At 42.6% G+C, this 17139-nt stretch overlaps 1 protein-coding gene across 1 annotated transcript in view; it reads right to left on the bottom strand.

Annotated features, from left to right (window-relative positions):
• The window catches only part of SGPP2 (sphingosine-1-phosphate phosphatase 2), a 136311-nt gene that overhangs the window by 22797 nt on the left and 96375 nt on the right, over window positions 1-17139 (bottom strand). The window contains exons 3-4 of the mRNA XM_004033273.5: window positions 15506-15685; window positions 12420-12509 (exon numbers count right to left, since the gene is read on the bottom strand). Coding sequence (XP_004033321.2) covers window positions 12420-12509; window positions 15506-15685 — 270 coding nt within the window. The remainder of the gene's footprint in view (window positions 1-12419; window positions 12510-15505; window positions 15686-17139) is intronic.

The following is a 17139-nucleotide window of genomic DNA, read 5'->3' as shown; positions in this document are numbered from 1 at the left end:
TTGTTTCCTTAGATTTATTGGACCTTTTTATTTCTTCTTTTAGAAATTATCTGTTCTTGTCCACTGGAATGCTGGGCTTTTGCTCATTGATTCATTGTATTAACCCTTTGTCTATCTCCTATTACATTTATGGTTTTCAAGATGACTTTCAATTTTTTTATAGGCAGAGATTTCTTTAAAAATGTATGTAGTCAACTCTTCTTTTCTTTTGTGGATTATTCATTTAATATCATGCCTAGAAAGGGCTTTTTCTATTTTACATTTATATAACTATTCACTCATATTTCCTAATTTTTCCAAATGGTTTTGGAAACAGCATGAAGAATACAGGAGGCTTCCTGGCTGAGGCACACAGTTTGCCCCTGACACATTGGATTTGTTTCTGCCTCTTCATGGCTTTGAGCTGCTGTGCTGTCGTTAAATACTTAGGAGTTTTCTTTTCTAAGGAGTTCATTTGCCTTTTGAAGAAGATGAATTCTTTATTGAACTAGGTTGACATTTTTTCTTATGATTTGATTTAGAAATAAGGCTTTATTAGGTTTCAGTGGTTAGCTAAGGAATTATAGTAAATCACAGTAAATCATTTCATTTCTCTTTTTTTTTAATTCCACTATTGGGACAGACTAACAATAACTCAGAGGCTTACAAATAAAAATAAAGTGCAAGCACATGCCAATATTTTCCTAAACATCATAACAATGATCTTGCTGGCAGAAATTTGCATTTATGTTTTCCCAAGGGGCCAAAGAAACAATTTTTTATTCTATTTTATTTTATTTTATTTTATTTTTTGGAGACAGAGTCTTGCTCTATCCCCCAGGCAGGAGTGCAGTGGCGCGATCTCAGCTCACTGCAACCTCTGTCTCCTGGGTTCAAGCGACTCATGCCTCATCCTCCCGAAGCTGGGGCTACAGGTGCCTGCTACCATGCCTGGCTAATTTTTGTATTTTTAGTAGAGACAGGGTTTTACCACGTTGGTCAGGCTGGTCTCGAACTCCTGACCTCAGGTGATCCACCTGCTTGGCCTCCCAAAGTGCTGGGATTACAGGCTTGAGCCACTGTGCCCAGCTGAAACAATTTTTTAAAACAATGATGTAAACATCTTTCCTTGGCCTTTCGGCTAAAATAGAGTATATTACCTATTCATATCATTTTAATTAAAAAGTGATGCAAATAAATGGGAAGGTCAGATTCGTTTTACAAAAGGTGACTTCACAAATTTTGAAGACAGTGCTTTTTGCATTAAGAGAGGCATACAATTATAAGCTATGGAAAAACTTCATCCTTCAATGAAACTACCTGTAACACACTATATAATCCAAAAGGCAAGCACCTAATAAAAGAAAAAGCAAACGGAGCCTGGCTCCTATGGAAGATTTCATCAACCCCTTAGTCTTAAATCGAAACTGGAACTCACCTAGAAACACAAATACAACACGCAGTAGTGTTAGATCTCAAATCCATGCTGTCCCTAAATGTGGCTGCTTTTTATTTATTTGGGAAAAGTGGATGCATTCTCAGTACCACCTAGACTTTAAGCCTTTATCGAGCTCCCTGCTCAGCATGCTGGAATTTAATTGGCACTTCTGAGTCTTTTGAGAAACCAGCCACTTCCCAATGGACCACATCTGAAGCCAGAGTCCTAGCCCATTCGGCTGCCTGGCCATTAGCCTCAGGGAGGTCCCCACTTCCCCTCCCAGTCAGGCTAATTGTCAGTTAATTGTAGGCTCCTCCAGGTCTGACCACACACCATGCTGAAGCAGCCTCCGAGGTGCCAGGCTGCAGAATGTCAGAGGCCAACTGGTTTATCCACTGCGGCAGAAAGGATGCGAGTGGCTTCTGGTCTGAGGCAGATGGACCCAGTGCCTGCTCCAGCCCTTTCGACTGTGGCTCTCTGCCATGCAGGGGCCTCTGACCTCTGCATCGCTCTGGTGCTTGACCAACTTCTGTCTTTGTCCGTCTCCTGTGGTCTGCACTCAAGGCTCGTCCAGCTCCCATCCTAGACTTCCAGTCCTTCCAGCAGCGGATTCATCCCCCACTTGTAAAAGAGATGAAAACGGTGCCCCCACTGTGGCTTTTTTTTTTTTTTTTTTTGAGACGGAGTCTCGCTGTGTCACCCAGGCTGGAGTACAATGGCATGATCTTGGCTCACTGTAACCTCCGCCTCCCAGGTTCAAGCAATTCTCCTGCCTCAGCTTCCTGAGTAGCTGGGATTATAGGCACCTGCCATCATGCCTGGCTAATTTTTGTATTTTTAGTAGAGATGGGGTTTCACCATGTTGGCCAGGCTGGTCTTGAACTCCTGACCTCAGGTGATCTGCCCGCCTTTGCCTCCCAAAGTGCTGGGATTACAGGTGTGAGCCACTGTGCCCAAAGGCTTGAGCCACTGTGCCCCCACTGTGGCTTTTTGAACAGCGTTGGGAAAGAAGGTACACAAATTAATTTGCCTGTGTTTGTTGTTAGTAAAACATATGAAAGTTCTTGCTGGAAAATATGCTAAGGCCTAATCCCAACAATGGGTATCTGAACTTCTCCTTTGGTGGTTAAATAATAGTGATTTATTTTGTCTTTTAAAAAAATTAAAACCAAGAGGGAGTGAATGTTTTACCATGAGTATTCATTACTTTTGAAACTAGAAATAATTCCCTATTTTTACAAAAGGGTAAAAATATGTCTCTCTAGGGTAAAGAGAAAACAATGACATACTAACACAGTGACTGATGCTCAGAAACATAACTAAACTCCCATTTTATCTCAGTAACTCATCCAACAGGGTGTAACAGAAAGTAAGGCTTGGTAGGGTGTAATTTATATTGCCATCGGCTTTTTTTCCCATGTTAAGTAAGGCAGTTTGAAGTAAGTTTTTTTAAACAACATGAAAAAATACAACAAAAATGCTCTAGTCCAAAGCCAGAACACAGTTTTGTATGGTCTGCAGATAATTTAGTATTTGAGAAACCTTTTCAACATTCTCTGACTCCAACCAAAACTAAAACAAAACTTGGGAGGAAAAAAAAATAAATGAATAAGCAAATAAAACAGTATCTGTGTAATTATCCAGAGATCAAACAATTTAGGGACAATAAAATAAAGCAGCATTTCAGCTAGGTCAGGTGCAAAATAATGGAACAAGTATTCACTGTTTGTTCATATTTCACACATTTGCTAACAACAAAAATTCTGGCTAGTTTTAACATATTTGGGATGGTTGTTTCATTAGTCAAAGGGCTTAAAATCCGTTTTGCGTAAGTTGAATAGTCAGGGCATCATAAATATAGTATGACGAGCCTTCTTGGTTTGCTCTAGCCCTCCTTCCTCCACAAACACAATATTAGGTCCACATTTTGAGCCTTTGAAAGAGTAGAAAAAATGCCATGCTATAGATGCAGAGAGCGTATCATGGGACTTTGTCTGCCCTGCTTCTGATGCCAGGAGGCACTTTATTTTAGAGAACTGAGCCTCCTGTATGCCAATCCCAACCTTAACCTTTGCTGCCAATCAGAGCCACTGCTCGCACGGGTTGGCTCCAGACCTGGCTGGTTCCATCACAGTTCTCAGCACCCCTGGGATAGCATTTGATGCAGCCACGGACTTATTATCCAGGTGCAGCCAATGTGAGATCTTCCCTGAAACTCTCCTCCCTGAAGTCCTTTAAGGAGCGAAATAGAAAAAAAAAAAAAAAAATGAAGCCCAGAACTCCAATCTCAGGGAGGATGGCAGCCCGAGAGTATGAATCCACCATGCAGAGATAAGCTTGGGGAAGAGTGGTGAGGGAAGCTTCTGATGAAGGTCAAGGCCTGGGGTCCCACTCTCCCAATGCCAGCTGCACCTCTGACCTCCTTATACTATGGTTATAAACATCAATACATTTCCCCGTAAGCTTAAACTAGTTTGAGTTGATGTCTGTTATTTTCATTCAAGGAGTCCTGACTAACGCATCTGGTAACCACTTGATTTTGGGCATACTCAATTGTGGTGAACTTATTGGGCTCTTTCCAGTCCCTGTTCTCAGGACACTGCCTTCACATCCTACAGGGGTGGCTCCCAGGTTGCATTTCTGCTCTGTGACCTGTCCCCCTGCCAAGGCTCACTGGTCCAAGGGTAGTGCTGGGTTCAGCCGAAGTCTCACCTCCATATGTTAGAGTTTTGATCTGAGGGAGGAGTTGTCGGGAGCTGGGATACATGAATGGTGGCACTCCAAAGGGAAGGTGATGACACTCCTCAGAGCCACCCCTCTTCTGGTCCCTCCTGAGGCTTGTTTTTTTGACAGCTTCCTGAGCTCCACAAGCTACCCCAGTCCTTCCAAGACATTCTATCTTCCCTCCTTTCCCTCTTTCTCTCTGTCTTTTCCTTCAGCTGGATGCAATTGGTTTATTCTTCAAACTAAGAGAACGTGAAATTATACACCAAAAAACTGTTTTCATAAATTATCACTTCACATAGAATGCCTTTCACCATGAAAAAATGTAAGGCCTCAGTAAAAACTGGCTTCAGCAATAAGGAACTCTGTTTTACCTTGAATGGTGAGCCCAGAGGTACGGTGGCCCCAGGGGTGGTAAAGTCACTCAGTGATGTCATTGGGGCCCCTGTGTTTTATTGCCATACTTTGGCATGGACAGTACTGATTTCTCTCAAAGGCCAATTCCCCAAACATTCCCAAATGGCTGCTGCTCACAAATGGGGCTGTGTCATCATTCACGTCCAGCAAGAGATAGAGAAACTTCTCCTCCATGCATGGAATAGCATAATCAGATTTGGAAATAATTTCCAAGCAGTGGTGTAAGAGCAGCTGTGAGACATATTTAAGAGCCAGAACGGATTCAGCTTGGTGACTACCTGACTGATGGAGGTGTGGGAAGGGAGGAGCTGGGGTGTTGCCCATGTTTCTTGCTTGGGTGTCTTGGTAGGCAGGGATGCCTTCCCTGGGGTGGGGCCAGATCTGGTTTGGTGAGGATGATGACACAGCCATGCAGGTTTAATGCCTCCCCATGCTTCAGTTGGGCCTGCCCAGGAGACTAGCTGGAGCCTGTCAGCAAAGCCTTGACAGGGGCACCAAACCACATCTGACAAGGAGTGACTTCCTAAGAGGTGGGATAAGCAAATTATTTCTCTCCTTGAATTGCTCTCCTGCTTATGCAGAGAGAGCCATTTTTTTCTTTTCTTTCATTTTCTTTTTTCTTTTCTTTTTTGAGACAGAGTTTCACTCTTGTTGCCCAGGCTCAAGTGCAATGGCGCGATCTCGGCTCACTGCAAACTCCGCCTCCCAGGTTCAAGTGATTCTCCTGCCTCAACCTCCCAAGTAGCTGGGATTACAGGCATATGCCAGCACACCTGGCTAATTTTTTGTATTTTTAGTAGAGATGGGGTTTCTCCATGTTGGTCAGGCTGGTCTCGAACTCCTGACCTCAGGTGATCCACCTGCCTCGGCCTCCCAAAGTGCTGAGATTACAGGCATGAGCCAGTGCTGAGATTACAGGCATGAGCCACTGTGCCTAGCCTAGAGAGAGCCATTTCTATCAAGTAGGCAGCCACCTGAATGATGTACTCACACGCCCTGAGCATCAAAGCTGTGTGCAATCAGAGTGGTTCATGTGGATGCTGGGTGCCTACAGAGTATCTGTCTCCACCTTCCAACCCAGTTTTGTTCAGGGGCATGCACATATCTAGCATGGAAGGCAGATCATTAGTCCAATCAATGACTCTCAACCCCGGTTGCACATTAAAATCAACTGGGGAGCTTAAAAAAATACCAAAGCTCAGGACCCACCTCCATATATCTATTAATATGTATACACACACACATAACATAAAATTCACCACCTTAACTATTTTAAAATATCCAGCGGTATTAACAGGATTTATGTTGTTGTGTAACTACCATCATCATCCAATTCCAAAATGTCTTTCATCTTACAAAACTGAAACTCTATACACAATAAATAAGAACTTCTCATTCCTCCCTGTCTCCCCGACAGCCGCTGGCAACTACCATTCTAATTTTGGTGTCTATGAATTTGATTACTCTAGGTACCTGATGTAAGTGGAATCATATAAGATTTCCTTTTCTGACTGGCTTGTCTCACTTAACATAATGTCTTCAAGGCTCATCCATGTTGTAGCAGGTGTCAGAATTCCCCACCCTTTTAAGGCTAATACTCCATCGTATGTGGACAGGCACACCTCATTTTACTCTGCTTCCCTTGATTGCACTTTGCAGATACTGTGTTTTTTACAAATTGAAGTTTTGTGGTAATACTGTATCCAGCAAGTCTATCAGTGCCACTTTCCCAACAGTCTGAGCTCATTTTATGTCTCTGTGTTCTCTTGCTTTCTTCTCACCTCCCTATGCTCTGAGACACAACAATATGAAATTAGGCCCATTAATAACCCTAATAGCCTCTCAGTGTTCAAGTGAAAGAAGAGTCACATGTCTCTCACTTTATTTATTTATTTTGGAGGCTGGATCTCATTCTGTCACCCAGGCTGGAGTGCAGTTGTACAAGCATACCTCACTATAGCCTCCAACTCCTGGGCTCGAGCAAACCTCTCTCCTCAGACTCTCAAAGCACTGGGATTCCAGGTGAGCCACTGCACCTGGCTGTCATCTCTTACTTAAAATCAAAAGCTAGAAATGATTAAGCTTAGTGAGGAAGGCATTTCAAAAACTGAGATAGGCCAAAAGCTAAGCCTCTTGTACCAAACAGCCATATTGAGAATGGAAAAGTTCTTGAAGGCAATTAAAAGTGCTACTCCAATGAATACATGAATTATAAGAAAATTAAACAGCCTTATTATAGAGAAAGTTTGAGTGGCCTGGTTAGAAGATCAAACCAGTCACAACATTCCCTTAAGCCAAAGTCTAATCCAGAGCAAAACCCTAACTCTCTTTAGCTCTATGATGATTGAGAGGTGAGGAAGCTGCAGAAAAAAAGTCTGACACTAGCAGAATTTGGTTCATGAGGTTTAAGGAAAGAAGCCGTGTTCAAAACACAAATGTGCAAGGTAAAGCAGCAAGTTCTGATAGAGAAGCTATAGCTAGTTATCCAGAAAATCTAGCTAAGGTCATTGATGAAGGTGGCTACGTTACACAACAGCGTTTTAATGTAGATAAAACAGCCTGACATTGGAAGAAGATGCCATCTAGGACTTTCACAGCTAGACAGAAGTCAATGTCTGGCTTCAACACTTCAAAGGACAGGCTAATGCTCTTGTTAGGGGCTAATGCAGCTGGTGACTTTAAGTTGAAACCAATGGCCATTTACCATTCTGAAAATTCTAGGGCCCTTAAGAATTATGCTAAATCTACTCTGCCTGTGCTCTAGAAATGAAATAACAAAGTCTGCGTGACAGCACGTCTGTTTGCAGAATAATTTACTGAATATTTTAAGCCCATTGTTTTGACCTACTGCTCAGAGCAAAATATTCCTTTCAAAATATTATTGCTCATGGACCATACACCTGGTCACCTAAGATGGAGATGTACAAGATGTATAAGATTTATGTTGTTTTCATGCCTGCTAAACACAACATCCATTCCACAGCCCAGGGATCAAGGAGTCATTGCTACTTTCAAGTCTTACTTTTTAAGAAACACATTTTGTAAGGCTATAGCTACCATAGGTAGTGATTCCTCTGATAGATCTGGACAAAGTAAATTGAAAATCTTCTGGAGAGGATTCACCATTCTAGATGCCATTAAGAACATTTGTGATTCATGTTCATGGGAGGAGGTCAAGCTATCAACATTAACAGGAGTTTGGGAGATATTGATTCCAGCCCTTATGGATAACTTTGAGGGGGTTACGACTTCAATGGAGGAAGTAACAGCAGATATGATTAAAATAGCAAGAGGCCGGGTGCAGTGGCTCATGCCTGTAATCCCAGCACTTTGGGAGACCAAGGTGGATGGATCACTTCATGTTAGGGGTTCAAGACCAGCCTGGCCAACATGGTGAAACCCCACCTCTACTAAAAATACAAAAATTAGCTGGGTGTGGCAGCGCATGCCTGTAGTCCCAGCTACTTGGGAGGCTGAGGCAGAAGAATGGCTTGAACCTGGGAGACGGAGGTTGCAGTGAGTAGACATCATGCCATTGCACTCCAGCCTGGGTGACAGAGTGAGACTCTGTCTCGAAAAATTAAAAAAATAAATAAAATAGCAAGAGAACTAGAATTAGATGTGGAGCCTGAAGATGTGACTGAATTGCTGCAATCTCATGATAAAACTTGAATGGATGAAGATTTGCTTTTTATGGATAAACAAAGAAAGTAATCTTTTCAGATGGAATCTACTCCAGGTGAAGATGCTGTGAACATTGTTAAAATGACAAGAAAGGACAGAATATTACATAAACGTAGTGGATAAAGCAATTGCAGGGTTTGAGAGGATTGACTCTAATTCTGAAAGTTCTCCTCCAGGTAAAAGGCTTTGTATCAAATATCATCACATGGTTTGGCATGTGTAAAGGGGAGAAAAATAAGGAAAAAAACAGCATTGGCATTCTACAAAGGAATCTTTCCTAAAAGGAAGAGTCAATTGATGCGGCAAACTTCATTGTTGTCTATTTTAAGAAACAGGACACGCTGGCTCATGCCTGTAATCCCAGCACTTTGGGAGGCTGAGGTGGTATGATTGCTTGAGCCCAAGAATTTGAGACAAGCCTGGGCAACATAGTGAGACACCGTCTCTACTAAAAATACAAAAATTAGCCAGATGTGGTGGTGCATGCCTGTAGTCCCAGTTACTCGGGAGGCCGAGGTATGAGAATTGCTTGAATCTAGAAGGCAGACATTGCAGTGAGCCAAGATCTCACCACTGCACTCCAGCCCAGGTGACAGACTGAGATGTCTCAAAAACAAAAACAAAACTTGCCACAGCCACTCCACCCTTCAGCAATGACCACCCTATGCAGTCAGCAGCCATCAACACTGAGCCAGACCCTCCACCAGCAAAAACATTATGACTCACAGAAGGCCCAGATAATTGTTAGCATTTTTTAGCAGTAAATTATTTCTAAATTAAGATATTATATGTACATTGCTTTTTTTTAGACATAATGTAATTGCACACTTACTAGACAACAGAATAGTGTAAACATTTTTATATGCACTGAGAAACAACAACAAAAAAATTGTGTGACTTGCTTGATTGTGATAGTCACTTGATGGTGATGGTTTGGAACTGAACCCGCTGTGACTCTGAGTTAGGCCTGGATGTCACACTGTGTTCATCCATTCATCTGTCAGTGAACACTTGGGCTCACCTTTAGGCTATTGTGAGTAAGGCTTCTCTGAACATGGGGTTTCAAATATCTTCAGAGAGATTTTTTTAGAAGCTTCCCATGGGGATTGAATATGCAGCTATGGTTGAGAACCATTATAAAGGACATTCCCTAGAGATTGTGAGGGGCCCAGGGAAGGGGCACGCTATCATAGTTGGCTCAATCCAGTTATTCCATCCTAACTATACCATCATGTCAGGTAATCAGCAGTGTAGACATCTGTCTCCTTCAGTAGACTTGGACACCTGAGGGGGGCGTAGGTTTCTCTACCACAAGAGCTCCCAAATCTCGTTCCAAGTCCAGGGGCCTGTAGGAGCTGATTAAGTTGCTGCTGAATAAAGACAACTAATCCATAATTCTACCTTATCCTACCATTAAAACCAACTGTTCCCTTCTACTAAAAATTACTCATCATTGCACCCTAGGCCATTCTCTGGTCCTGTAGCCTGACTGGTACCTGGGCCTAAGCCTGAGTCAGGGTCTAAGATCTTTATGAAATAAAATTATGAGCATGAAAGAAGCCCTGGGTCCTGACAGAACAGATGGGGTTGGGGACAATGGTGGCTGTGGCCTCTTGCTCCAGCTTCTTCTGGGACAAATGCTCCCAAAAGGAGGTGGTGCCCCTTCCCTGGGCCCCTCACAATCTCTAGGGAATGTCTTTTATAATGGCTCTCAACCATAGCCGCATATTCAAACCCCATGGGAAGCTTCTAAAAAAATCTCTCTGAAGATATTTGAAACCCCATGTTCAGAGAAGCCTTACTCACAATAGCCTAAAGGTGAGCCCAAGTGTTCACTGACAGATGAATGGATGAACATAGTGTGACATCCAGGCCTAACTCAGAGTCACAGCGGGTTCAGTTCCAAACTATCGCCACCATCAAGGGAATATCACAATCAAGCAAGTCACACAATTTTTTTTTGTTGTTTCTCAGTGCATATAAAAATGTTTACACTATTCTGTTGTCTAGTAAGTGTGCAATTGCATTATGTCTAAAAAAAGCATATAATATTCCTTGCATCTGGATGAGAGGCCTCATCTATCTTCCCCTAAATATCTGCTTACTGTCCCCACAACTCACTTTAAAAAGAAAAAGCTGTAGCTGTGTTTCTATTGAGGTGGGTTTTGTGTACTCTTTACTCACCTCTGTAGCTCTACATGCTCGTGCTTACTTTCATTTTAACTTTAACCCGAGTTCTCAAGATCATTCTTTTTTAAATTTTACTTTAAGGTCTGAGATACATGTGTAGAACATGCAGGTTTGTTACACAGGTATACGTGTGCCATGGTGGTTTGCTGCACCTATTGACCATCCTCTAAGTTCCCTCCCCTCACCCCCAACCTCCCAACAGGCCATGGTGTGTGTTGTTCCCCTCCCTGTGTCCATGTGTTTTCATTGTTCAACTCCCATTTATGAGTGAGAACATGTGGTGTTAGTTTGCTGAGGATGATGGCTTCCAGCTTCATCCATGTCAAAGGACATGATCTCATTCCTTTTCATGGCTGCATAGTATTCCATGATGTATATGTACTACATTTTCTTTATCCAGTCTATCATTACCAAGATCATATTTTATTAAAGCCTACAGAAATTAAACAGTAGCCCCAGATAAAAAGAGATGCCAGAGAACCCAAGAGTTCTTCATTCCATATTGGAGTCTATGAACATATTTGGAGAGAACCTCTTTGTAACATGAAGCGGCAGTGTAGCAAATTGAGAACGCCCTCCTCCCCTCCTTCCCTCCATCTCAGGAGCCACCAGTGTGGTGTGACGTGGGATGGGGACAGCAAGGATGTGCCTTGGGAGGTAAAATTACAGGACTGGCCCTTCATTGCTCCTTTCTTATTTCCAAGATCTGAGGCCCGCCTTCACCCAGGCAGCACCCAGGTCAGGGCCAGGCTGAGGTGAAGCAGCTGAGGCACAGCATGCAAATACAGGGTCAAATCTTGTCTTCACTTAAAATTTGACTATCTAGCTCATCATGGGGTTTTGTAGCATGAATTTTGATTTTTTAAAAAACTGCATTCAAATGATTTATCTCGAGTCCTGAGATTTTTAGCACTCTTTAACTTGGAGACTTGCCTGCCTCTTCCGAGGCCTGGCCTCGAGTCAATTGCTATCAGCACCTTCCTTTGCATTTTAAGAGGAAAGCGTAATGTTGCTCTCTGATAGACCCTTGGGAAGCCGTAAACCCCCTTCTCTGAGTTACTTCAGCCTCTGTTCATTTTGACAAATGATCTCCCCAATCTGTTCACTCTGCAGCTTCTGCCCTTCTGCCCCCTCTCTCCCACATTTCCCATAAAAAACCCACACAAGGGACCAGGGAGAGAAGCAAGAAGGCCCGTGTCGGGTGTAGGCCTTTCCCTCCCAGGTTTTTTTGCTAACTTAACTTTTGAGCTTCAGAATTGAGATAAACACACAATGAGCAAGGGCCCATTTCTTTTTAAAGAAATCTTTCTTGTACCTATTACGATGATAAATAAGGCTGGCGCCTTATGCTCTGGAACTTCAAGGCAGCCGTGGACACACTGGGAAATTGAATTCTCAAGGAATTTTAAGTGTGCCAATCATGGTGGCCCTGGAAAATATTTCTAATATGGTAAAAGCGTGGATGGACCTTTACATGCAGATGGGACTCTGTGTTCCCACCACTGCCTCCAGCCTAAAACAGTATGGAAGGAAGCAAAGCCGTGATACCGGGCTCCTCTGACCTGGTGGGACCCTTACCTTGCAAGGGCACTGGAGACCCCTGATTTCAGGCCCCTGTCTGTGAGGACCTAAGTGGGGAACTGCATCTACTCACTCGTGCCTGTGAGCCTGGGGGCTTTTCCTGAACTGCTTGCTGCATCGTCAGTAAACTGATGTGAATATAAATGACCGGAGTCTCCAACGCTGTTCTAGCCCATTTTCAACATCTTGAGGGTTCAGTGTAGCTCAGCCTCATTGATATTACCTTAATGTTTCATTACTATTATCATACATGCACCCGAACATAATTACTTAATGCATTGGCATGATGAAAAATATAATTACATATGCAAATAATTTTATAAATAAGTAGTATGAGAAACATATTGACACAGTGACCACAATATCATTCAAACAATCACCACAAGACCTGACCACAAAGCCTTACCAGGACCGTATGCATCCCAGTGTAGAGCCTGCTGAGACACACCAAGGTGGAAAACACCACGGCCATCACCAGTCCCAACACAAATGGATACTGTGGGGGAAGGAGAAAAAACAAGGGAATTAGATCACACTCAGACATATATGATTTGATGTCATAGGTGGGAACAGGATTCATTAATGCAAGAATTGCTAGTCCATATCTTGCATTCCCCAGACCAGCAATCTGATTAACTTAAAACTTTTTTTTAAACGGGGAGACAGAAGAAAGAGAAGGGGAAGATACCTAGGTATACAGTTCTGGGAGGAAGTTTCACAACATATAAGCATGCACGTGAGACGTAGTAGGACTTGGCTTTAAGACTCATGACCACAACTACAGTGCTGGCAGTTTTAGTGAAATGAATAACTTTGATTTCTACCTATTCTTAAATTAGAACGATAAGAAACAAACAATTTGACCAAGAAGCAAGGTAGATAGATAGCCAGGGCTATAATCTGAAAATCCCAACAAGCAACTTCTCCTCCTCTGTAGAAGGAGGGGCAATGGGCCTAAAGTCAGAATCGGCATATTTGCGTCCAGATATCAAAAGCACTTGAGCAGATTCTACTGACTCTCAACATTTGCTGCTGAGTAATACTAGCGGCTAGAGGAATCTGGCTAATGCTGAATCATATAAGGAACACACAGATACTCTGCTTATAAGCTAGACATAGGCATAAATCCACCTGCTTCAAGCACTAGTGTCTGTGGTATACTGTAGTAAGAAGATCAAAGACAATAGGGCACTGTCTGTATTAGGCAAAGCACTTTATACTATCTCCTTTAGTCTTCACATAGCCCTATGAAGTAGGCTCTGTTATTAGCCCCATTTTACAAATGAGGAAGCTCTTAACCACGATAATAAATGACGTTATTAATAAACTTTATCACAAAGGCACTTTCCCCTCACTGCTCCCATTTGACCCTCACAACAGGAGCTTGGGGTTCAGAGAGGTGAAATGATCTGCCTGAGGTCACACAGCTGGTAAGTGAGAGTCAGAACCGAAGGCCATGCCTTCGGAGTCCAAGCCCAGTGTGTTCTTCCCCTTGTAACACATGAGTACCATAACAGCTGGTTGTCATGTCTGTTCTTAAGGTTTATCATTAACTAAGTCTCAGATTTTAATTTAAAAGTGTTCAGAATTAATGAGTTAATACATTTGGAAATTAGAGTGTGGGCAGTAGCCTCAACACACATTTTTAAAATTTTACTTCAATAGTTTTTGGGGTACTCAACACACATAAATCAATATATAATATATAAAAATAAATATGTATATAAATAAACCAATAAATATAATATATAAATAAACCAATATTTAGAGCTGTTTATGAGCAAACAGCTAGCTAAATACATTCACTATTAAAAATCAAATAGGAAAGAAATTCACAACATGACTCCAACCTTATGAAAACTGCTACATCGTGTAAGTTGAGGAGAATTTTTTAAGGAGGACTGGGCGGCTCTGCAATGGATGTGTCCGTGGTGATGGTGGTGGTTTTCCTGCTGCGAGCCTCCACTTGCTGCTTTTCGCTTAAGGTACATTAGCATGTTCACAGACTTCTCTGGGCACCAAGATCAACCCAATGGGAGCTGGTGCTTGGCCCACTACGTCCTTCTAGGGCAGCTGACATTGGGTACAACCTGGCTCAGCAGCCTGCACTAAGTTAATTCAGACAGTGCCAGGAGCTCAGACATTGTTTGACCCCGGCATGAAGTTTAAGTAACTTATGACAAAAGATGATATCTAGTCAAATATATTCCTTGTAACTGTCCCTTTCTTATGTAACAGAGGTCTAAACCCAGATGACCAGGTAGAAGGCTACAGCGGTAGAGGTGGGACCCCACACTAGTCCTGGTCTTTCCAGCTACATGAGGCTTGACTTCCTGCTTCTGCATAACCTGGAATATGGAACATCCCTGGGCTTCTGGGATAAAGGGACAGGGCTAAACAATACTGCTATTTTTCTACAAGACTGCTAGATTTAATGGAATCTAAAACTTCCAGTGGGGCTGGGTGCAGTGGCTCATGCCTGTAATCCCAGTGCTTTGGGAGGCCCAGGCAGGCAGATTGCTTGAGGCCAGGAGTTCAAGACCAGCCTGGGCAACACAGCAAGACCCCTTCACTAGAAAAAAATTTTTTTTAATTATCTGGGCGTAGTGGTGCATAGCTGTGGTCTCAGCTACTTGGGAAGATGAGATGGAACGATCGCTTGAGCCCAGAAAGTCAAGACTACAGTGGGCGGTGATGGCGCCACTGCACTCCAGCCCCAGCAACAGAGACCCTGTCTTAAAATCAAACAAACAAATAAACAAACAAGTAAAACTTCCAATGGGTAAAAGATAACACTTATACAATTAAACATAAGATTAGCTCCATAGGTCTCAAATAGGAGAAAAATAACTTCCATTGCTGTAATAATATAACTGTTTAAGTCTTACTATAATTGGCATTTAAGCAGATATTAAGTAAAATTCTTCTATTTTCAACATTTATTAATCCTCTGCCATTTAGACTGTTCTAGAAAACTTTGAGCCATCATTTCTAGTGGCTGAGCCTTAACCAGGGCAGAGACATCCTTAGAGGCTAATTTGAGGCACAGACTCTTTGCTGCCCCAGGCCCTGAGCAGTCTGGCAGAGGGATTTGGTGGAATCATCTCAGCCCTGGAGAATCATTTACTAGGACATAAACTCCTCTTGCAAACAGAGGATGACAGCACTAATTCAAGCACTGTCTCATCAGGCAGCCCAGGGTGATAATACATGCTGGTCTCCTGGGATGGCCCATATTATGCTAGTTGTCCTGGTGTCATTATTAATATGGTGCTGATGTTCACACACAGGCATAACCTGATTTAAATGCTAAATTATATAGTCACTTTATTTATGATGCAATTGTCATCTGTTTAATAGGTTTCAGTTTCTCTTAATCTTTATTTCATAAACCTTAAGGTCCCTCAAAGCAGCTTTAAGAGAAAATTCAGAAGTGCAGCCTCTATTTGCTGCCTCAGTAGGTGGGTAGGAAGAAGAACCAGGCCACCTTACCTGGTGTCTGTCCATAGTAGAGATAAGGAGGGTGAAGGCAATGGCAGTGGCCGCCATGGCGTGGGTGGACGGCATTCCATATTCAGCAATCAGTCTCTTTTCCAGTTTCACAACTGGAGGGGAGGAGGGACGGGGCCACTTCAAGATATCCTTGGCCACTTGGCCAATATACATCACCAACTGCAAAACCAAAGGACCGAGGTAAGTCTAATCAAATAAGGAAAATGAATGCATTTCCAAGTGTCATGGATATATTTTGGGGTTCTCAGGTTGTTGATTGAAGGCTCCTTTCTCTCTGACCAGCTACTTGTTGGCAAAGTCTTGTAGGATATTTTAGTTGGTAAAAAGAAAACAGACTTTCTGGATTCCATAGGACCACTGAGCAACTAAGATATGACATTAATGCATATATTATTTATTTTAATCTTGTATTTAACAAACACTTACGTAGCTTATATATGTGTTGGACACTGTTCTAGGAGCTTTGCAGATTTTTACTCAATCTAGTAACACCTGGAGAATGCAGACCAATTTTACAGATGAGTAAACCATTGCACACTCATCTACAGGCACATAGTCAGCAAGTGGCAGAACTGGGATTAGAATCTAGAAAGTCTGACTTCAAAGTCTGTGCTTAAACTACCACACGATGCTACCTCCAAACCAGGATGGTCCTGCACTAAAGATAACCTAATACTCAAACCAGGCAGCACTTGTTTTCAAATTTTAACCACAAAAGTGACTGTTCTTACTCGAACAGCTAGTAAGATACTTTTTGAATGCCACCGTTGTATGAAGGCAACATACTGGATTTACTGTAACTTCTTTAGTAATCAGGAGCATCAGTCAAATAAATGGCATGGGTATTTTCAGTCTTTAAATAAAGACTCAGGTTGGGTGCAGTGGCTAATGCCTATAATCCCAACACTTTGGGAGGCCAAGGCGGGAGGAGGGCTTGAGCCCAGGAATTCAAGGCAAGCCTGCGCAAGATGGTGAGACCCTGTCTCTACAAAAAATTTTAAAATTTGTCAGGTGTGATGGTGTACGCCTGTGGTACCAGCTACTTGAGAGGCTGAGGTGGGAGGATTGCTTGAGCCCAGGAAGTCAAGGCTGCAGAGAGCAAAGTCCAGATTGGAGCCACTGCACTGCAGCCTGGGAAACAGAGCAAGACCCTGTCTCAAAAAAAAGGGCTCGATATGGAGGGTTTTTTTTTTTTTTTTTTTTTTTTTTTCAGAGTCTCACTCTGTCAGCCAGGCTGGAATGCACACTGCACCCGGCACACTGCAACCTCTGCCTCCCAGGTTCAAGCAATTCTCTTGCATCAGACTCCTGACTAGCTGGGATTACAGACATCTGCCACCACACCTGGCTGATTTTTATATTTTTGTAGAGACAGGGTTTCACCATGTTGATCAAGCTGGTCTTGAACTCATGACCTCAGAAGATCTGCCAGCCTCGGCCTCCCAAAGTGCTGGGATTACAGACATGAGCTGCCATGCCTGGCCTAATATGGAGTTTTTAAAAATGATTTTTCCATGAGGTCATTAACGAAGACATATTCTCCCTCCTTTTTTTCAAAGCAGAAGATAGAAATCAGAATTTGATGTACATGAACATGTTCTCAAAAGAAGACA

The sequence above is a fragment of the Gorilla gorilla genome, chromosome 11 (genome assembly GCF_029281585.2).
Source record: "Gorilla gorilla gorilla isolate KB3781 chromosome 11, NHGRI_mGorGor1-v2.1_pri, whole genome shotgun sequence".
NCBI classification, from domain to species: Eukaryota; Metazoa; Chordata; class Mammalia; order Primates; family Hominidae; genus Gorilla; species Gorilla gorilla.
The sequence above is the reverse complement of the archived record's forward strand: the minus strand, read 5'-3'. Positions and strand labels throughout refer to the sequence as shown.